The 23,209-nt window shown below is 40.7% G+C and overlaps 1 protein-coding gene and 1 pseudogene across 1 annotated transcript in view; both read left to right on the top strand.

The window, feature by feature from the left end:
• The window catches only part of Tmco1 (transmembrane and coiled-coil domains 1), a 35,221-nt gene that overhangs the window by 10,074 nt on the left and 1,938 nt on the right, over positions 1-23,209 (top strand). The window contains exons 5-6 of the mRNA XM_047520851.1: positions 171-238; positions 5,526-5,670. Of these exons, the coding sequence (XP_047376807.1) occupies positions 171-238; positions 5,526-5,670 (213 nt within the window). The remainder of the gene's footprint in view (positions 1-170; positions 239-5,525; positions 5,671-23,209) is intronic.
• LOC124962506 (uncharacterized) lies at positions 14,097-14,193 on the top strand (annotated as a pseudogene).

Consider the following 23,209-nt stretch of genomic DNA (forward strand, 5'->3'; position numbering starts at 1 on the left):
TACTGGGCAGGGTTGCAAAGGAATGGGGAACAGGGGATAGAAAGTGGGTTAGCTAGCAGATAGCTTTGCTGTGGAGAGCTTTTTAAAAATGACATGAAACCAAAACTTGCGGTATGCTTTAGTGGTGTTTTTCTTCAGCATGAAATTACAATTTGTTGGTTTCTTTATAGGTTCGGATGAAATCCATGTTTGCAATTGGCTTTTGTTTTACTGCCCTAATGGGAATGTTCAATTCCATGTGAGTATCCTTTTGCTTAATAACTGTTCTGTTTTTATGTATGGGCATAAACTTCTTGGTAATATTTGATTCTGATATAATTTCATGCTTATAAGTCACAAGAACAATACAGCTGTTCCCTGGTTCATAGTTATATAAGTATTTTGCCACATTTGTTTTCTCTTTCTGTCTCCATATCACATGTGTACTCTTACAGTGTTTCTTTTCATCGTTGGAGAGTATGCTACAGACTTCTTGTTCCTTAACCCATAACTACTTCACTGTTTATTTCCTAAGAAGAACATTTTCTAATTTAACTTCAAAGCCAGATCGGAATCAAGAGAATTTAATTTTGATAGAATACAATTACACAATAGCTTTTCACCCTCTTCACATTGAGGATGTTTTATTTACAAGGTGAAAACTTGGGCGTTTTGTGGTCTCTAAAAGCCTCAAGTAGGTTCCTTCTGTTTTTAAATTGAGTAGTTGTATGCTACTGTAGACTGAAGGTAGTCATAGTCATATGAAGATGTTTTGATTCTTAAAATAGATTCTTAACAACTATAATCTGTTTAATCATGAGGTCAGTTACTGTTGTCTAAACTAACACAGAGCAGACCTGAGTCGTTGTTGAACTGCCATTGACACAAGTTAGGAAAATATCTGAAGATGATGAGATGATGGTCACCTATGACCTTTTCTTTTCTCTTTCTTCTTCTTCTTCTTCTTTTTTTTTTTTGTTTGCTTGTTTTGTTTTTGCTTTTTCTTCTTCCTTGGTGGTACAGGGGATTTCAATTCAGGAGTGTTCTATCTCTGAGCTTACATCCCCAGCCTTTTTTTTAAATCAATTTTATTTCAAAATGGGGTCTCCCTGAGTTGCCCAAGTGGGCCTTTACCTTGAAATTATCCTTCCTCAGCCTCCCAAGCAATGGGGTTACAGGTATACGCCACTGTGCCCAGCTCTTTTCAAACCACACCTGAACCATACCCCATGTGTTGGAATTTTCCTTATTCTCTCTTTTCCTTCTCTTTCTTATTTTTCTTCCCTCACTTCTTTTCTGTCTATGTGTCCCTCTCTCTTGCCTCCTTCCCAAGCATATCCTTCTCATCCTGCCTGTTAAATGTATACCCTGTGGCAGGCACTATGCAGGATATCAGAATATGAGATGAGACCCCTGCCCTCAGAATCAAAATTTCATAGAAAGAAAAGACAGATGAACAAATGAATATATTAATGGGTTGTTACAAATATGTCTGAGTAGTGAGAAAGAAGGAAATGGTTGTTTTATATCCAGGCATAGAATTTAGAGAATGGTTTTAACATAAAATTCACACTAATTATTAGAATTGTATACCTTTAGAGCTGAAAGGGACCTTCAGAAGATTAAATAACAGGGTCTAGCTAAGTTGCTTAGGGCCTTGCTAAGTTGCTGAGGCTGGCCTTGAACTTGGGATCCTCCTTGGCTCAGTCTCCCAAATTGCTGGGATTACAGGCACACACTACTGCACCCTGCTGAAAATTTTATTTTTGTATTTTTGTATTTTTGTATTTTTATTTTTTTGCAGTACTGGGGATCGAACCCAGGGCCTCTTGCTTGCAAGGCAAGAACTCTACCGACTGAGCTATCTCCCCAGCCCTGAAAATTTTAATATATGAAAAGGTGGGAAAGAATGGATTATTCAGGACATTTGAACAACTAAGTTTTTTTTGTTTTGTTTTTTAGTCATAGGTGGACTCATACCTTTATTTTACTTATTTTTATGCAGTGCTGAGGATTGAACCCAGGACCTAGGCAATTGCTGTACCACTGAGCTACACTCCCAGTCCTGAACAACTAAGTTTTGACAAATAAATCAAGTTAGGCTATTTTATACCTACTCAAACATAATCCAGATGTTTTGGTTCTTTCTTTCTTTCTTTCTTTCTTTCTTTCTTTCTTTCTTCTTTCTTTCTTTCTTTCTTTCTTCCTTTCTTCCTTCCTTCCTTCCTTCCTTCCTTCCTTCCTTCCACCCACCAGGGATTGAACCCAGGGATGCTTAACCACTGAGCCATATCCTCATCCCTTTTTATTTTTTTCTTGAGACAGATCTCACTAGGTTGCTTAGCATCTCTTACGTCACTGAGGCTGGACTTGAACTTGTGCTGCTCCTGCCTAAGCCTCTTGAGCTGCTGGGATTATAGACATGCTCTACTGTGCCTAGCTCAGATGTTTTAAAGGAAAAAAATTTAATATAAACTGTATTCAAGATCATTTCTTAAAACGTATCATACTCTTTTTTTGGTTTTTTTCCGGAGTTTTAACCCAGGAGTGCTCTACCACTGAGTGACATCCCTAGTCCTTTTTATTTTGTGAGATAGGATCATGCCAAGTTGCCTAGGCTGACCTTAAACTTGGGATCCTCTTTGGTCTCCTGAGTTGCTGGAATTACAGGCTGCTTCCACTGTGCCCAACTGGTTATCTCAATTTTGATTAGGGATTAAGTTTGTCTTTTTTATTTTTCAAGTACTGGGGATTGAACCCAGGGGTGCTCTACCACTGCGCTACATCCCAGCCCTTTTTATTTTGAGACTTAGTTGCCAGGCTGGTTTCTACCCTGTGCTCTACCTGCCTCAGCCTCCCGAATTGCTGGAATTATAGGCATGTAGCACCATGCCTGACCTCATGCATTATTCTTAACAGACTTAATTATATAACGAATACTCAGCAAATATTTTGATGATTAAGGTATTAGACCTTAGACCAAATACCTAATTATTTTTGTTGTTAATCGTACTTGATAAAGTGTTAGATGCTTTCCATTTTGTGGTACAGGTTTTCCAAATGTAGGAGTCAAAGAAGTCAAATAGGCTTATCTTTAGTAGGAAAATGATCCAAAAACTTTGTTATAATCAGGCCTCTTATAAAAGACTATTGTTGGTGGACAGGAAAGTTATTGTTTTTATTTTTGTTTTGTTTTGTTTTTGGGGTACCAGGGATTGAACCCAGGACTCTTAACCACTGAGACACATCCCCAACTCCTTTTTATATTTTATTTAGAGATGGGGTCTCACTGAGTTACTTAGGGCCTTACTAAGTTGCTGAGAATAACTTTGAACTCGTGATCCTCCTGCCTCAGCCTCCCGAGCTGCTGGGATTATGGGTGTGTGCCGCCATGCCCAGCTTTTTTGTTCTTAATTACACTGTTTTGTTTTTGTTAACTTTCTTACTCAGAACCCTGGCAAATAGTAGCCTTTTATTTTCTTGTTTTATCTTTTAATACCAGTGAAGGTTTATATAATGTCAGTATTTAACTGTATATTAATGCTATTTTCATGTTTTTGTTCTGATCTTTTTGTACTGTGCATTATTAGAAAAATATAGTTTGTTTCTTAAGATTATCAGTACCTGGAAGTTAAAAGACTGTCTCCATTTTTATAAACAAGGATATGAAATTAAAAGTATGCATTTTTATTATATTGAACAAAAGTCACTTAAACTTAGTATAATTTCTCTGATTTTTAACTTTCACTTATCTCTTTATTGTGCATTAGAATATGTAATCGCTTACTATCCCTTTGTAGTCTTAAAATTTGTTGATAGCCTTAAGGTTGTACCAAGAAGGCACTGGGTGTGGCTTTTTATTTGTTTGATTTCTCTTCCTGAGTCATTTCCATAAAGCTGACATAGAATTTTGTAGTTGAAGAGATCTTAAAGATCACACATACCTTCTCCCCAATACAGAAATCCTTCAGTCAGGTTTCCTTTTTCAACAACATGGAGCTTGATATTTTCTGAGATAGCTCATACTTTTTTTTTTTTTTTCTTTTTTTTTTTTGGTGTTGGGGATTGAACCCAGGGCCTCGTGCTTGCAAGGCAAGCACTCTACCAACTGAGCCATCTCCCCAGCCCTAGCTCATACTTCTATTGAGTATTTTTTAGGGTTTGGAAGTTAATCCTTTTACTAAGCCAAAATGTATCTCCCTGTAGAGGCCCTTCCTCCAGTTTAGAGTGGGGATGGACATAATCTACCTACCTATACCTTCTTGCTTCTCACCCTGGCTCTCCTTTATTAGGCTACACACCAGTTTCTTCAGTAGGCATCTAGTCCCCTAGAAAAATTAATTCATTAAAAGTAAGAATTCTTAGAATTGATTTTCAAAAGATGTTCAACTTCACATGGTTGAATAGCTCCAATGACACAAGACATTTTAGTCACAATTTCATGTTGAATATAACAAAGAATAAAGTGCCCACAGAAGTTGAATGTGTTGGGTGTGTACGTTAGCGATAAAGGAATTGGCGTTGTATGTCACCTCCCTTAGCAGTCCACCTCTGCAGGGTCAGTCAGAGTGGCACACTAGAGCAGTGTACTGGTCACCTCACACACAAGGTCGGGGTGTTGGTACTGCATGCTTCTTGTGAGGAAATGAAACTCCTCCTGGAAACACTATTACTTTTGTTTTGGTTTTTTGAGGTTAATAGAAAAGAATAACAGTGATTATTTGGGGCAAATCTTTGAATGCTCTTGTCAAATGCGAGTAAGGTCTAGGTCAAGCCTTGCAGTTCAGTCTGCACGGAGGAGCTGGGAGTGCAGTGCAGGAGGGCAGTCAGACCCTGCAGGATGCCAGCTTCAGTTTAGTGTCTGTTCTTTGGAGTACATCGTACATGTCTTTTAGTACTTGATTTAGTATTTAGGGTTGTTGTTGTTTTTCTCCACCAAAGAAAAAGATGGATTACTTCCTTCCTTTTTCCCCATGGAAACATTCTAAATACCAAGTGTTTTTTTTTTTTCTCTTTCTGTTTTTCAGTACTTCTTGGGCTGAAACCCAGGGCCTTGCACATGCTTAGCAAGTACTCCTCCACTGAGCTATATTCCAGCCCTTTTAATTCTTATATTGAGACGCAGGCTTGCAAAATTGCCCAGGCTGTCCTCGAACGTGGGGCCCTCCTGCCTCGGCCACCTGGGTTGCTGGGATTACAGGCATGTGACACTGCGCCCAGTGAGCATTTCTTTGTTTCTCATTTGCTGAATATTTATTGCTATGACCTTCCCAGACAAAAGCTTTTTAGAGTCCTCCGTGGTTTGTCAGTATGTAAAGGGTCCACACATCAGAAGATTGAGAACCACTGGTGCAGGAGATGTGTGAGTTTCCTTTAGGCCTTTTTTATATTGCCATACTTCAGGCTCCTGTCTTTTTAGCACATCACCTTTCTTTGTTTTTCAGAGGTCAAGAGACTTAAAGTTCTATTTCTGTCCCAAAGTCTTCTCTGAAAGTAAGAAACTTGTCAGTCTTCCAGAAATAACAATTCTTTGTTTTCCTTCCCAGATTTGATGGTAGAGTGGTGGCGAAGCTCCCCTTCACCCCTCTTTCTTACCTCCAAGGGCTGTCTCATCGGAACCTGCTGGGAGATGACACCACAGACTGCTCCTTTATCTTCCTGTACATCCTGTGCACCATGTCGATCCGACAAGTGAGTGGCCACGCCCGTCGTTTCACGTGTATCTTCTCACCCGCACACCTTAGTTAGCTTTTACCTACAGAACACTGGAAATGCTTATCTGTTGGTACTGCGGTCTTTCATTTGGCCATCCTAAAGCTATTTTAAATGTGTGTAGCTCTCGATCACCAATCCTTAGGAAGGAATAGTAGTTACCAAAGCAAGCATGGGTTTCCATTCCCTATTCTTGGAGTGGGAAGGGAGAAAGGGACTGGCTCCCCCTGTTACTGTAATACCTGAGGCACTTCCTTGACAGTGGCATTGATCTCCACAACCCATCCTCACGATCTGGTCCCTTCTCGTTAGGCTCCACCTCAGCACTCTTTTATTGGGATCAGGTTTCCATCTTGAACTTCAGGAGACACATTTAGGCCATGGCACCAGTATACTCATCTACAAGCAGGCTCTTTTCATTTGCAGTGAAGTTGAAACTGTTCAGAGTGTGCATGTGGTTCAGAAGAGCAGCTGGCTCAGGCATCACTGTGTTTAACCCGGTCTTCTGAGTTGGTTCAGGGCACTGGGAACAGATTCCCTGTCATTGCTGAAGACTGATTCTAACCTTTACACCATGGCAGGAATTGCTGATGCTGAAAATAGATGGGTAAATAGTAATTGTCTGTACCCTGTGGACTCATGTCCCAGGCGGGGAAGCAGACCCAGAATTGATAGCAGAGTGGTGGGCTTGTGCATGTGTTCAAAATACTACAAGACTTCAAAACACACTGTGGGAGCGTAATGACCAGATGAATTCTCTGGAACTCAGGGTCTATGCGAGAGGACCATTTGAGGTGTGTCCTGAAGGCTGGATGGGCCTTTCCAGTCTTATCAGCGTTCTTGGCAAAGGCTGCAGTGTGAGGAAAGCATGAGGTGTGTGGGGTGAGTCCAGTGAGGGGATACAGCAACAGGTGAGTAGTCCCCAGGGAAGGTGGTCTTAGTCTGACTGACAGCACAGCATTGATTTCCTGTTTTGGATTTAAAAATTTTTTTTTGTAGTCATAGATGGGCAGCATGCCTTTGTTTTGTTTATTTTTATGTGGTGCTAAAATCAAACCCAGTGCCTCACATAAGCTAGGCAAGTGCTGTGCCAACTGAGCTATAGCCCCAGCCCTTTTTTGTCTTTTATTTAGATACAGGGTCTCGCTAAGCTGCTGAGGCTGACTTTGAACTGGAGATCATTCTGCCTCAGCCTCTGGGATTACAGGTGTGCATCACCATACCTGGCCTGTTTTGCATTTCTTGTAGTGCAGGTCTGTTGGTGACACATTCTCTTAGTCTTCATTTATCTGAAAGTACCTTTCTGTATTATTTTTGCCACATCTTTTGTTGGTACATTATAGTTGTACATAACAATAGAATTTGTTGTTATGGGTTTGTACTTACACACACGACAGTATCTTCAGTAACTTTTTTTTTTTTGGCAATGGGGACTGAACCCAGGAACACTTAACCACTGAGCAACATCCTCAACATTTTTTTTCTTTTTCATTTTCTAAAATTGAAACAGGGTCTTGCTGAGTTGGTGAGGCTGACCTTGACCTTGGGATCCTCCTGCCTTAGCCTCCCAAGTCTCAGGGATTACAATCATATCTGACCGCTTTGCTGAAACTATCTTTTTTAAAAAATACTTTTCCAGTTGTCAGCAGACCTTTATTTTACTTATTTATATGTGGTGCTGACAATTGACCCCTGTTCCCCACACATGCTAGGCAGGCACTCTACCACTGAGGTACAACCATCTCTTTAAAAAAATCCTCATTCCTGAAGGATATTTTTACTGGTTATAATTATATAATTCTGGGTTGACTATTTTTGTTTTAATCCTTTCCATATTTTATGCCTTTCTACTATCTTCTGGCATCCACTATTTCTAAAAAATTCTTTACATTTTTGTATTCCTGCAGGTAATGTGTCCCTTTCTATAGATACAGTGTCCCTTTTCTCTGGTTGCTTTCAGCTTTGCTCTTCCAGACGGTTTCTCTGGGGCCTGGGATGTAGCTCATTGGTAGAACACTTAACTTAGCAGGTATGAAGCCCTGAGTTCCATTCCCAGCACCGCCAAAAAAATAAAATAAAATTTGTCTTTCAGAAAGTTCATTATGATGCACCTAGACTATTTTCAAAAAAGTTTACCCTTCTAGAGTTTATGGTTTTCATTAAATTTGGGAAATTTGTTTCTTTTCTTTTTTTCAGTACCAGGGATTGAACCCAGAGTTGCTTAACCTCTGAACCACATCCCTAGCCCTTTTTATATTTTATATTTTATTTTGAGTCAGGGTCTCACTCTTAGGACCTTGCTAACTGGCCTCAAACTTGTGATCCTCCTGCCTCAGGATTATAGGTGTGCGTCACCACGCCCAGCCTCAGCTACTGTTTCTTCAAGTGTTCTTTTCCCTCATTCTTTCTCTTCTTGTGTAGCTCTATTTACTTATACTTCAGTCTTCTTGGTATTGTCCAAGAGGACACTAAGACTCTTGAACTTTTAAAAATCTTTTTCTCTGTGTTCAATAGATAGGGTAATTTCTGGTTTTTTTTTGTTTTCAAGTTTGCTGACTCCTCTATCATCTACAGTCTTGTTAACTCTAAACCCAGCCACTGGTTTTAAAATTACATATTTTTCAGTTCCAGAATTTCCAGGGTTTTTTCTTTCTTTCTTTCTTTTCTTTGGTGGTGGTGTTTTTTTCCCTTCTAGGATTTCCTGCTTGTTCATTTATTTACCTTCTTTGTGTTCTCAGTCATAGATTTGACATAAATGATCAGTAAACTAGGAGAGGTGATACATGACTCAGAGGCCGAGGCAGTAGGATCCCAAGTTCAAGGCCAACCTCGGCATCTTAGAACTGTCTCAAAATAAAATAAAATTAAAAAGAGCTGCTCAGTGGTACAGTGCTTGCCTAGCATGCAGGAGGCCTGGGATTTAATCCCCAGTACCATAAAAAGGAACTTTATATCTTTGTGTGTGTGTGTGTGTGTGTGTGTGTGTGTGTGTGTACCAGAGATTGAACCCAGGGGGGATTAAATACTGAGTCCCAGCCCTGCTCTAGCCCTTTTTTTTTTTTTTATTTTGAGGTAGGGTCTTGGTAAGTTGCTGAGACCGGCCTCAAATTTGTGATCTTCCTGTCTCAGCCTCCAAGGTCTTTGGGATTATAGGCATGGGCCACTAATGCCTGACTTAGGCATAGTTATTTAGCTGGTTTTAAAATGTAGTCTGCTAATTCCAGCATTTGAAATTTGGACTCTGTCTGTTGTCTATTGTATGTGTGAGTTGTATTTTCCAGTTTCTTGATATGACTAATAATTTTGGACTGTTTCTTGGACAGTGTATGTGATGGTCACAGAGACTCTGGATTATTTTACTTTATAAGAATGTCATTTTTTTCTTTGAGCAGGTCATTAACTTGGCATTTATTTATCTTTGTCCTTTCTTGCTGTTAAAACAGAAAACTGCAAACTAGATAACTCATAGACAGTAGTGATTTGTTGTTTTGGAACGTGAGAGTACAAGATGGAGGCATGGCAGCTGCCGTGTCTGGTGTGGCCTGTTGGCGCCTGCCCTAGGCTGTGCCTCCTGGCTGCATCCTGCGTGGTGGAAGGGATGAGGCGGCTCCTGGGGCTTCTTTTACCAGGCCCTCTCCCATCAGTGAGGTGAAGCCTGTCGCATAATCACCTCCAGAGGACCTCACTGTCTTAATACCTGTGAACTGTGGGGGAGGCGGATATTTAGGCCACAGCAGTGCTCCAACCCCACACTGTCTCCTGTGTGGCAGGTGACAGCTGGAGTCTCAGGTCAGTCCTCTTAGACAGTTGGGCTGCTTGGAGATCGTCACATATGTAATTCAAGTCAAGCAGAAATTTGAGCACAGTTTACATGGGAAATTTGGGGCTCCCCTTACCAAAGGTCTCTGTTTTCCAAGGTTCTTCCTCTTCATTTTTAGTTGTTGTGGTTAACCCAAGCCCTGTCCTTTGCTTCTTTAGTCTGTGGATGTCTTTTTCTAAAAGATGAGTCTCTCGAAGACAGCATATTGTTGGGTTTTTCTTTTTAATCCATTCTGTCAGTCTATGTCTTTTGATTGATGAGTTTAGGCCGTTAACATTCAGGGTTATTATTGAGATATGATTTGTATTCCCAGTCATTTGGGCTTATTTTTAGTGTTAACTTGACTTGGTTTCTCCTTTGAATGGTTTTGCCTTTAAGGTAGTTGCACCCTTTGCTGACCCACATTGTTGTTTTCATTTCTCTTCATGGAATATTTTGTTGAGAACATTCTGTAGCGTAGGCTATTTGTGAATTCTTTTAACTTTTGTTTATCATGGAAGGATTTTATTTCATCTTCAAATCCGAAGGTTAGTTTTGCTGGGTATAGGATTCTTGGTTGGCAACCATGTTCTTTCAGAGCTTGAAATATGTTGTTCCAGGCCCTTCTAGCTTTTAGGGTCTGGACTGAGAAATGTGCTGATATCTATATTGGTTTCCCCTTGTATATAATCTGATGCTTTTCTCTCTCAACCTTCAAAATCCTATCTTTATTTTGAATGTTAGGCATTTTCATTATAATGTGCCTTGGTGTGGATCTGTTGTGATTTTGTGCATTTGGTGTTCTGTAAGCCTCTTGTATTTGATTTTCCATTTCATTCTTCAGATTTGGGAAATTTTCTGATATTATTTCATTGAATAGGTTGTTCATTCCTTTGATTTGTATCTCTGTGCCTTCCTCAATCCCAATAATTCTTAAATTTGGTCTTTTCATGATATCTCATAGTTTTTGGAGATTCTGTTCATGATTTCTTTCCATCTTCTCTGTTTGGGCAACTTTATTTTCAAGATTAAATATTTTGTCTTCATTGTCTGAGGTTCTGTCTTCCAAGTGGTGTAGTCTTTTGGTGATGCTTTCCATTGAGTTTTTTATTTGGTTTATTGTTTCCTTCATTTCAAGGATTTCCGTTTGTTTGTTTGTTTTTGAGAATCTCTCTTTGTTGAAATGATCTTTTGCTTCCTGCAGTTGCTCTTTCAACTGCTTATTGGTATTATTATTCATTGCCTGCATTTGCTCGCTTATCTCATGCTTTGCTTCGCGAATCATCTTAATCATGTATAATCTGAAGTCCTTTTCTGACATTTCTTCTACCATACTGTCTTTGGATTCTATTAATATAGAATCTAGATTTGTTTGGATCATTTTCTTCCCTTGTTTTTTCATGTTGTTCATGTATCTTCCCCTCTAGCAGTGCTGATCTGGGGTATTGCAGATTTCCCCCTATAGGCTTATAGTGGCCCTATAGGTTTCCAAAACCCTTTCTCTAAGGGGAGATCATTATTAGCAGTGCCCAAATCAGACACTATGCAATCCTAGACCAAATAGCCCCTATGAGGACAATAACAATATTGTCATAGTAAACAGAATGAGTTCAGTTATTATCTACAGTATAAAAAATAGATTTGCAATAAGGTCTGCAGTTTCTAATGGAGGACAAAGAGGATATGGAGGGGTTTAGGATGTAGCTGTTAATGGGATAAGAAAAGAATATTTAGAAGTTCTAGATCATAGAAAGAGTGAGAGTGTAATCAAAAGAAGTTGGTTGTTAGCATGGGAAAAGGGAGAAAGAGACTTTGAGGGAACAGGTTAACAAAAGGAAAAAAGAGTGAGACATTTAAAGAAATAAAAACTTAAAATTTTTCAATAAGGAGAAAAAAGAAAATCTACGGTATAACAGTCATATAGTAATGAAACCTCCCAGTGTTCAGTAGCCTGATGCATGAGAGGTACCTGACAGTGAGCTTCAAGCCTCCAGCAGGCATCTCAGGATGGGATTTGCCCCAACCAAAGATCGGAGCTATGGCTTCCAGGATCATCCAAGATGGCCACTCTGGCTTCCAAGCGTGTTGGAAAATGGGGAGCTGCAGCTCAGGGTGTGGGCATGGTTGACTGGGGGTCCTGGAGGCGGGGTGTGGTTGGTCAGGCTAAAGGGTCCTGGAGACGGGGCTCAGTCAGTCCAGCTGGGGATCCTGCAGGTCCTGGCTGTTGTCTCAAAATGGCGGCAGCCACGCGTAACCAAACCTGCAGGTACTGTGACAGTGGACTTCCGGGCAACAGCAGGCAACTGGTGCTCCACGGGCCGTCTGTGGTTGATCTGCTGGCTGCTGTTGGACGATCAGGAGGTGAACCTCGGGCGGTGGTGATGGGTAGGTGAAAGGCAGGTGATGGACTGGCAAGAGGCAGGCAAATGGCAGATGGTAGGTGCCAGTCAGTGAGCAGTCTGCCCTCAAAAAGTAGTCGATATGCTGGCAGACTGCAGGTGATCACAGTGGACAAATGGGGAAAAGAGCAGGGGATCGATAAACAGCCAAACCTGCCTCACCCAGAAACAGGTATCCTCTGTGTGAAACCCGAGTTTGGAATGACAAGGAACACAGCCTCCCTCTCGTCTGCCATCTTGGATCCCTCTCTGTCCTTTGCTTCTTTAAACCACTCAGGACAGTTTCATTCTTCTGGACAGCCAGTGAGGTGCCCCCTGAGTCCTGCCTCCATTATGAGCTTTTTAAAAAAACGAAAGCAAACCTTTTGTTTTCTTGCACTAAACTAAATAAAATTCAGAACCTTATTCTTGAGTGATCAGCAAAGAAAGGGCTTAAACAAGAGATCTGGGGGCATTTTCATTGGAAAGATGGGAAAGGGAGATAGGAGAGAAAGAGGGTCACTTGATCCCTTGACCCCTGCAGAAAAGACCTTCATTACTAAGGGGCTGTGTTTTCAGTTAGGACAGTTCATACATTATAGAGGAGCCTAGTGAGGGGTCGACCGTAATCCCAGGACTCAGGGGGTTGAGACAGGAGCATCACAAATTTAAGGCTGGTCTCAGCAATTTAGTGAGATGCTGCCTCAGAAAGACTGGGGATGTGGCTCAGTGGTAAACACCCTTGGATCCATCCTTGGCACACAAAAAAACTAAGAAGCAGCAGTATCACCCCAGAGCAGGTTTGATGTGCTCATCCTTCACTCAGAGTTTTGACTTCCACTTTGCAGGATGTTTGTTGAGGTCTGCAAGAGGATTTGTAATGTCATTAGACACATTCTAGAATGTAGTGGTTCCTTGAAGGTGTTTGATGGTGGGGAGGGAAGGACCAGAAAAGGACCTAGTGGTCCCCAACTTTGTTTTCTATATTGGTCAGGTTTTATTTAAAGATAGTCTTTCTGTGACTTAAAAGTGTCTGAAAGCTATTGAGGTAGTCAGTCTCCTTTTTTTAATGGTAAGAAATTTGGGGCTGGGGCTAAGGCTCAGTTGGTAGAGTGCTTGCCTCGCATGCACAAGGCCCTGGGTTTAGTCTCCAGCACCACAAAAGGAGGAAAATAAAGAAATTTGAGGTTTAATAGAGTGATAAGTATTACTTAAGTCTCCAAATGGTTTGTCAGTACTAGAACCCAAGTTTTTTGACTGCTGTTCCAGTATTATTTGTTATACCACTGTATTCTGTTTTTTCAGTAGCTAATCTTGACATCATTCTCCCAAGGAATCTATTCAGATATAATGTGAGAACCCTGGAATGTTGGAAGGGGTTATTTGAAGTGAATGTATTTTATACCAAGTTTTGTTGATATAGTTAAGCTTAAATTATGGGAACTAATGAGATGTCCTGGAGGCTGGTTGCCAGGTGCTGGAGAGACTAACAAAGTGAACCAAGGGTTGCCATCGTTCCGTTAGCCAAATGATGAAGAATAAAGTTTAGCAAAATGTTTTTATTGTCTGGTCACTGACAATAAAAACAGTCTTCCCATGATACCTAGTTAGCCAGCAGTTTGTCACCTTTCCTAAGATCGCCTTTCTTACCCTTTGCAAAAAGGAAGGGACGCATATCCTGTAGGGGTATTTCTCTCAGATTCCTGCCAACAGAAGACATGGTTTTGGGAAAATGTTCGACCTTTTGTTTTCCCTTCCGACATGTACTCTTCGGTTGTCACCCTATTGTAGAGGGTTGGCCAGATCTTCAAAATTATTGTTTTGTGTTTCTCCCAAGCCAGATTATATCTTACTATATTTTGAATTTGTGGTTTTTTTCCATAGCATCTTCATTATGTACTAAAACTTGAGTCTTTTAGTCCCTTTTTTTGGTACTGAGGTTTGAACCCAGGGCACGTCACATCCCCAGCCCTTTTTAGTTTTTTGGGGCCTTGTGAAGTTGTCCAGGCTGGCCTTGCGTTTGCGATCCTCCTGCTCAGCCCCTCAAGTTGCTGGGATCACAGGCGTGTGCCAGCGTGCCTGACTGCAAGCTAAATCTTGCTCGTTAGGAAGGCCTGAAACGTTGTCTCAGGAGGATAACCGAGACTGTGGGAGAGCAGGTCGCAGCAGCTGTGGAGCCCTGACGGTGGTGTCCTCTTGCCTCACCGCGGGCACGGATTCTGAGTGCCGTCCTTTTGGTTTGTAAGCATGATGTTTGGGTGTTCAGGCCAGCGTGTGATGTGCCTCCCCCAAGTCTTACTGTGGCAGCTCGCTGTCTGTGCGGCCTGGGGAAGGGCTCATAATAAAGCGCCTCGCTGAGTCGTCACGAGGACCTAAAGGGAACGCGCAGTGCACGGCTCGGTCCCGGTGAGCTGTGGCTCTCGCTCCTCGTCTTCATGCTCCCACCCGCACTGGGAGGCAGCACCAGAGGGATGCCGTCGTTTGACGAGCTGCTGCCTGCTATGTATTTGTGAAGTCTTTTCTTTTTTTAATATATATATTCATTTTAGTTGTAGGCAGACACAGTACCTTTATTTTATTATGTGTTGCTGAGGATCGAACCCAGAGCCTCACATGTGCTCGTCAGCTGCTCTGCCACCGAGCCACAGCCTCTACTGTGACTGTCCCCACAGCGTGCCACACATTTGTTAACGGTTGATGAACGCACATTGACACATCATTACCCAAACTCCATAGTTCACATCAAGGCTTATTTATTTATTTGCTTGGTATTGGGGATTGATCCCAGGGTCGCTTAAATTTTGAGACAGGGTTTTGCTATGTTGCTTAGAGCCTTGCTGCATTGCTGAGGCTGCCTTAGAATTTGCAGTCCTCCTGCGTTGCTGGGATCACAGGTGTGTACCACTGCTCCTGGCCAGGATTTATTCTTGATGTTGAACACTCTAGGAGCTTTGACTTACGTGCATTTTTTGCACAGTTATAATATAGCATTTCTGTTTTCCATGGATATAGATATAAATAGAATGAGCAACAAACATTTATTTGCTCAATGACATCATTTTTTTTCTGTGCTCATACATAGTCTTAATACTTGGATTTTTTTTTTTTTTTTTTTTTTTTGCCGTGCTGGGAATCGAACCCAGGGCTTTGTGCTCGCAAGGCAAGCACTCTACCGACTGAGCTATCTCCCCCAATACTTGGGATTTTTTATCATAGTTCTGCTACATGAATTTTTACTCCTAGGATAAGAATCTGTTACAGAGATGGCTTAATAGAGGCAAACTCTGCTCCAAGTTCTGTGTCAGTCTTCCAGACGGTAACCTCTGTCTGCCTCAGCTTCTCACTTCAAGGGCAGGGCACCAGAGGACTGTGACCTAGTCCTCAGAACAGTTAGTAGGCTTAAAGAGTTTGGAAGTGTAGGGTATCATTGCCACAGGGGAGAGGTTCCTGCTTCTGGGTGTGCTGCTAGGTTGGTCAGTCCCTACAGGAGTTTTAGAGGAAGAGATTTCACTGACCTAGAGGCAGGAGAAAACTGACTAAGAAAAATGGCCAGAAGACCTTGGTTTCCTTTACAAGTCTATAGGGATTTAGACACGCTGTTTAGAATCTGACTACAGGATAAGATTGCACGATACCTTTCCAATACCATTCGTACCTGAACGCAAACAGGAATGAGGGAGCTGTGGTGCCATAATGCAGGGCTCCCGGAGCCTGTGACAAGAGCGCTGGGGTTGGGAAGGAGCCCAGGTCTCCACCAGCCCCTCTGCGGGCTGGGGAAGGGAAGGAGCCCAGGTCTCCACCAGCCCCTCTGCGGGCTCGCCCGTCTTCACACTCATCGATGCCCATGCTCAGGCTGTTCCCATCTAGAGCAGTGCTTTGAATCGGTGTCTTGGTTTCTCCAGAATGTCTTTCTTACTCTGTTCTCTGTGGCCTACTTTAAATCACAGAACCTGTACTTTTCAGGGCACCAGAGATTTTCCAACTGACCTTTTGTCTCTGAAAGGATAAGGACTCATTTAATTGACCCTTTTATCTGCAGAATAACTGAGCAAGGGTCCTTTGTTTATTTTGTCTAGACTGTATTACTGTATTTGCTGACTAGACAAATGTGTTTATCGTCATACATTTTGTAATGTCTTATTTCAGATTTTACCTTTTTTTTTCTTTGCAGTACTGCAGGTTGAACTCAGCAGCACTCTACATCCCTAGCCATTTTTAAAATTTTATTTTTAGGCAGTCTTGCTCAGCTGCCCAAATGGTCTTGAGCTTGTAATCCTCATGTCTCACCCTCCTGGGTAGCTGAATATTGTCTTTAATTTTCCATAATGCCCAGTGTGGTGCTAAATACACTCTAGATGCTCAGGAAATACTTACAGTTTATTAAATAAAAGAAATTGGAATGCATATAATTTGCTTTTCTTGCTGCTTTTGTGCAGTAGGCTCTTTAGAGATAGACATGAAGGAACTATTTTTATTATCAAGGTAATACAAATTCAAACCATTCTATAACTTGTAGTCTGATCTACTAATAATGGATTTATCTTCTTATCCTGTTTTCAGATTTCTCCTTTAAGTCTAAGCCATTATGTTTTGAAATACTTGTATTGAAATTTTTTATGGTAAATATGATTCAAATAAGTTCTTTTCGTTTGTTTTTTACACAAACACACAGTATTTATTAACAGTTACAAAATATAATGAATAAATAGAAGTACATTCCAGATACAAAACAGAACTAATAAATACATTTTTTTTTTTTTTTTGCGGTGCTGGGGATCGAACACAGGACCTTGTGTTTGCAAGGCAAGCACTCTACCAACTGAGCTATCTCCCCAGCCCATAAATACATTTTTTTTTGGTAGTGGGGACTGAACCCAGGGGTATTTTTTTTTTTTAATTTTTTTTTCTTACATGTATATAGGGTAATAATGTCTGTCTCATTGTGCCATCCTTCCCATTCCCCCCACCCCACCCCTCCCCTCCTCACTCTCTGCATGATCCAAAGTCCTTCATTCTTCCCTACCCATCCTCCACTGTAGATCAGCATCTGCTTCTCAGAGAAAACATTCAGCCTTTGGTCTTTTGGGATTGGCTTATTTCACTTAGCATGATATTCTCTAGTTCCATCCATTTACCTGCAAATGCCATAATTTCATTATTCTTTAAGGCTGAGTAATATTCCATTGTGTATATGTACCACATTTTCTTTATCCATTCATCTGTTGAAGGGCATCTAGGTTGGTTCCATAGTTTAGCTATTGTGAATTGAACTGCTATAAATATTGATGTGGCTGCATAACTGTAGTATGCTGATTTTAAGTCCTTTGGGAATAAACTGAGTAGTGGTTCCATTCAGAGCTTTCTTAGGAATCTCCATGGTGCTTCCCAAAGTGGTTGTACCAATCTGCAGTTCCACCAACAAAAAAGCTATGAGTATACCTTTTTCCCTACATCCTCGCCAACACCTACTATTGCTTGTATTCTTGATAATTGTCGTTCTGACTAGTGTGAGATGAAATCTTGAGTAGTTTTGATTTGCATTTCTCTAATTGCAAAAGATGATGAAAATTTTTTCATATATTTGTTGATTGTATTTCTTCTGGGAAGTGTGTTTAGTTCCTTAACCCATATTTTGATTAGGTTATTTGTTTTTTTGGTGTTAAGTTTTTTGAGTTCTTTATATATCCTGGAGATTAATGCTGTATCTGAGGTGCATGTGGTAAAGATTTTTTCCCATTCTGTAGGCTCTCCACATTATTGATTGTTTCCTCTGCTGAGAAGGTTTTTAGTTTGAATCTCATCCCCTTTATTGATTCTTGATTTTACTTCTTGCGCTTTAGGAGTGTTGTTGAGGAAGTCAGGTTCTAAGCCAACATGATGAAGATTTGGGCTTACTTTTTCTTCTGTTAGGCACAGGGTCTCTGTTCTAGTCCCTAAGTCTTTGATCCACTTTGAGTTGATTTTTGTGCAGGGTGAGAGATAAGGGTTTAATTTCATTTTGTTACATATGAATTTCCAGTTTTCCCAGCACCATTTGTTGATTAGGCTGTCTTTTCTCCAGTGTATATTTTTGGCACCTTTGTCTAGTATGAGATAACTGTATTTACATGGGTTTGTCTCTGTGTCTTCCATTTTGTACCATTGGTCTACATGTCTATTTTGGTGCCAGTTCCATGCTGTTTTTGTTACTATTGCTGTAGTATAGTTTAAGGTCTGGTACTGTGATGCCTCCTACTTCAGTCTTCTTGCTAAGGATTGCCTTGGGTATTCTGGGTCTCTTATTTTTCCAAATGAATTTCATGATTGCTTTTTCTATTTATTTGAAAAATGTCATTGGAATTTTAATAGAATTGCATTGAATCTGTATGACACTTTTGGTAGTATGGCCATTTTGACAGTATTAATTCTGCCTGTGCAAGAGCATGGGAGATCATTTTGCTATGTTGTGTTGGTGTTTTCATTTACCTTGGTTATGTATTTTTTTAATTTCCCCCTTGATTTCTTCTTTTATCCATTCATCATTCAATAGCATATTATTTAGTCTCCAGGTGTTGGAGTAGCTTCTATTTTTTCTTTTATCATTAATTTCTAGTTTCAGTTCGTTATGATCTAATAGAATGCAGGGTAGTATTTCTATTTTTTTTTTATTTGCTGAGCGTTACTTTATGGCATAACATGGTCTATTTTAGAGAAGGATCCATGTGCTGCTAAGAAGAAAGTGTATTTGCTCAATGGTGGATGAAATACTCTATATACGTGTCTGTTAAGTCTAAATCATTAGTTGTATTATTTAATTCTGTAGTTTCTTTGTTTAGTTTTTGTTTGGAAGATCTATCCATTGGTGAGACAGATGTGTTAAAAGTCACCCAGTGTTACTGTGTTGTGGTCTGTTTGATTCTTGAAGTTGAGAAGGGTTTGTTGGATGTACGTAGGTGCTCCATTATTTGGGGCATATATATTTACTATTGTTATGTCTTGTTGGTGTATGATTCCCTTAAGCAGTATGAAATGTCCTCCTTATCCCTTTTGACTAACTTTGCTTTGAAGTCCAATTTGTCTGATATGAGATGGAAACCCCTGCTTGTTTACACAGTCAGTGTGAATGAGATGTTTTTTCCCAACCTTTTCACCTTCAGTCTGTGGATGTCTTCTCCTAGGAAGTGAGTCTCTTGAAGACAGCATATTGTTGGGTCTTTTTAAAAATCCAGTCTGCCAGTCTAGGTATTTTGATTGACGAGTTTAGGCCATTAACGATTCAGATATGATTTGTATTCCTGGTCATTTTAGTTTATTTTTGGTTTTTAACCTGACTTAGTTTCTCCTTTGATTGACCCTTCCTTTAGTGTAGTTCCTCCCTTTGCTGTTTTTCATTGTTGTGTTTTTGTTTTGTTTTGTTTTGTTTTTCATTTCCTCCTCATGGAATATTTTTCTGAGAAAAAGCCTGTAGTGCAGGCTTTCTAATTGTGAATTTTTTTAACTTTCATTTATCATGGAAGGTTTTAATCTTCAAATCTGAGACCTTATTTTGCTGGATATAAAATTCTCAGCATCTATTTTCTTGCAGAGCTTGATATGTTATTCCAGGACCTCCTGACCTTGAAGGTTTGGGTTGAGAAATCAGCTGAGATCCAAATTGGCTTTCTCCTATATGTAATTTGATTTTTTTCTCTCATAGCCTTTAAACTTCTGTCTTTATTCTGTATGTTAGTCTTTCTCATTATACTGTGCCTTGGTTAGGTGTGCTGTAATTTTGTACATTTGGTGTTCTGTAAGCCTCTTGTAGTTGATTTTCCATTTCATTCTTTAGATTTGGAAAGTTTTCTGATATATGTCATTGAAAAGATTGTGCATTCCTTTGGTTTGTATCTCCACACCTTTGTCTATTCCAATAAATCTTAAATTTGGTCTTTTCATGTTGTCCCATATTTCTTAGAATTTCTCTTCATGGTTCCTTACCATCTTCTCTGTGTGGTTAACTTTATTTTCAAGAGTATATATTTTGTCTTCATTTTCTGAGGTTCTGTCTTCCAAGTGGTCTAGTCTGTTGGTGATACTTTCCATTGAATTTTTAATCTGGTTTATTGTTTCCTTCATTTTGAGGATTTCTGCTTGATTCCTTTTTATAATCTCTGCTTCTTCATTGAAGTGATCTTTTACTTTTTGTGTTTTCTCTTTTAATACCATTCTTTATTTGGAAGATCAATCTGACTATGTATTTTCTAAACTTCTTCTCTGATATTTCTTCTACTGTGTCTGTGGAACATCTTGGTTTGTTCCACATCTTGGTTTGTTTGAGGCACTTTGCTCCTTTGTTTTTTCATGTTGTTTGTTGTCTTCTCATCCAGCAGCGTGGAGCTGAGGCAGTATAGTTTCTATCCTGTAGTCTTATAGTGTCCCTGAAGTCTTCCAGTATATCACCTTTAAGGGGGAGACCAGTATTAACAGCACCCAGTGCAAACGATACACCACCTTAAACCAAATGGCTCCTGTTAAGGCATTTACAGCTTTGTCACAATAGACAGAAATGAAGTGTTCAATTGTTGTCTACAACATAAACAGTAAGTTTGCTAAAAGGGTTTACCATTTCAAATGATGGGCAGTGACGGAACAGAAGTAGTGTAAGATGTGATGTTTATGTATGAGGGAGAGGGAGAGAAGATGGAGCTAAAAATGTATAGTAAGAGCAAAGGAGGAATTAATAGAGGTTGGCTGTTAGTATGAAAGAAGTGAGAAAGAGAATCTAGGGAGACAGGAAAAATATGTACAGATTTTTTTTTTTTTTTTTTTTTTTTTTTTTTTTTTTTGGCGGTACTGGGGGTCGAACTCAGGGTGCAAGCACTCTACCAGCTGAGCTATCTCCCCAGCCCCAGATTTTTTTTTTAAAGTAAAAATATAAGAATTACAACAAAACTGTCATATACTATTCAGACATTTCATTCCTCAAGAAATCGATGCGTGAAAAATATTTGGATCCAAATTTGGTAGAGGTGTGAGAGAGGGAAAAAAAAAAAAAAAATCTAAGAAAGAAGGAAGGTCTCAGTGGAAAATTTTCTCAAGTGCCCTTCTTCACCAATTGGTGGGGTTGTCTGAAGTTTGATGTTAGTTCCAGTCCAGGGCATGCCGGACTGGTTGAGTGAGTGAACCCATAGCAAGATCACACCCTCTTCCAGTCTTCCTGCCGGTTTTACCTGGCCCCTTCCAACCCTGCACTCTTCAGGACTCACTGAGCTGAAGAGAGCCGTTTTCTCCCATTTCTCTGACGTGCTTCCCCCAGAGAACTGTCCCCAGTCTCTGATTTTCCACAGGCTTGCCAGACCCAGACTGGCCCACACAAACCCGGCTACAATCTGATGGACCTGGACTTTGACTTCCCCAGGCCCTGTCTTGCTACAGTCCCAAGATCTTAATGCCCTTTCACATGCAGTGACCACCAGGGATGTGGTCTTACAAAGGAACGACCCTGCAAAGAGGCAGCCAGATACCGCACCAAGCAGAAAGACCTCAGATGTAATGAGACCTGCAGGTACCCCAGTATATCTCCAGGCCCTGGCCTGAGTCCCAGACCAAGGTGGCCTTGCCCTGAGAGGGCGGCAACTGCCACAGGAAACCTGCAGGCCCTGGCTGTTGTCCCAAGATGGCAGCAGCCACAGGTAACCAAGCCTGCAGGTACTGTGACAGTGGACTTCCAGACAACAGCGTGCAGCAGGCGATCTGTGGGCAGTCTGCAGGCTAACAGCAGACAATCAGATGGATGTCCAGCAGTAGACAATGTGTAGGTGAAAGGCGGGTGACAGGCAGGCAAGAGGCCAGCGAATGGGCAAGTGGCGGATGACAGGTGGAGGTCAGTGAGCAATCCGCACTAAAAGGCAGGCGATACGCTGGCAGACCGTGGGTGATCGGGGTGGATGAATGGGGTAAGGGATCTGTGGGCAGCAACAACTACAAAGAAACAGTATTTCCTCTGTTTGAATCCTGAGTTACAGGGCAACAGGGAATGCAGCCTCCCTCTAGTCTGCCATCTTGGATCTCCCTCAGATAAGTTCTTAAAGCTGACTTCTTTATATTAAAACTTTCCTTTATATTCTGACAGTATTAATCTCCAAAACACACACCCTTGTACTCTGCTACACAATCTGTAATGTCAGCATTTATCCTCAAAGCTGATGGAAGGAGTGTGTACTTCCAGGGAAGCTTAGTTCTCACAGGGTGCTGTGTCCAGTGGGTGCTCGGACTGCTGCTGTGGGTCTGGAGCTCTGTGTGTGTGTGTCCATGGGGTGCTCCGCAGGTGAGTGGTGGTTCAGTGTGTGCAGACCCTATGCCATGGAGTGGAGACTTGGGCTTTATTTTCCTAGCGAGTACTATGCATGAGAGTGCAAGAATCAAAGCACACGGGTCTCAACTTACTCTGCTCCTAACTTTGTCATTTTGGCAGGCCATCATACCTTGTCTAGCTTCAGATCCTCAAATATGAACAGAAGGCATCGAGTGGGGATAAGCAGATGAATTCCAGGTTTTCTTCTAGAATGCCCTGTGGAGCTTCAGCAGCTGCCCTTTACTTAACCTTTGCACGTTCATAAACCCTGTCCATTCCCTCTTTGAAACATGGTCTGCACACCAGTGCTCTTTAGTACACCCACGCTTGTCTGCTTTTACCTATTGAGTCATTACCTTCTGAAAGTCCATTTTGTTTATCCAAACCTGTTTATGCTGGTTTTACTTGTTATTGTATTCATGTAATATAATCAGATGTCATATTATTCAGTGCAATCAGAGGGAAAAAATTATTTTATGGGAGCTAAATAAGTTTTGAAAAACTGAATAAAGGTGAGTTTCTAAAAAATATATTTTTGCATTAGATATAGGTGAGATAAAAGGGCAGGGAGTATTAAAAAAATACGTGAAGCTTCTGGACTCCAGATTGCTCTGCAAATCTCTTAAGTTCTTTCACCACTTAAAATAATTGAAACTGAACATTATAGACAGTGTAATATGCCTAAATCTAACCAGAATGCCCACACTCAAAGAAAAGACCCTGCTACCAAAAAAAAAAAAAAAAAACACAAATGTGCTTCACATCCTTCACTTTCAGAGTGGAAGGCAGCCTGGAGACTGGGTGTGGCTCGCTGATGGGCACCTGCTGGCATGCACTCTAAGGCCCCAGTTCCACTCCCACCGATGCAAACAAAAAGAATATCTCGTTTTATGATTTTTCACTTGAAAATAGCTGCTATGGTTAGGAGACTAAGGTTCATCAGGTAAAGAGCGCTTTGCTGTTCTGTACTCTTTTTTTTTTTTTTTTTAATTTTATTTAACTTTTTTTTTATTAAAATATTTTTTATTT

This window comes from Sciurus carolinensis, chromosome 12 (genome assembly GCF_902686445.1).
Source record: "Sciurus carolinensis chromosome 12, mSciCar1.2, whole genome shotgun sequence".
NCBI lineage: Eukaryota > Metazoa > Chordata > Mammalia > Rodentia > Sciuridae > Sciurus > Sciurus carolinensis.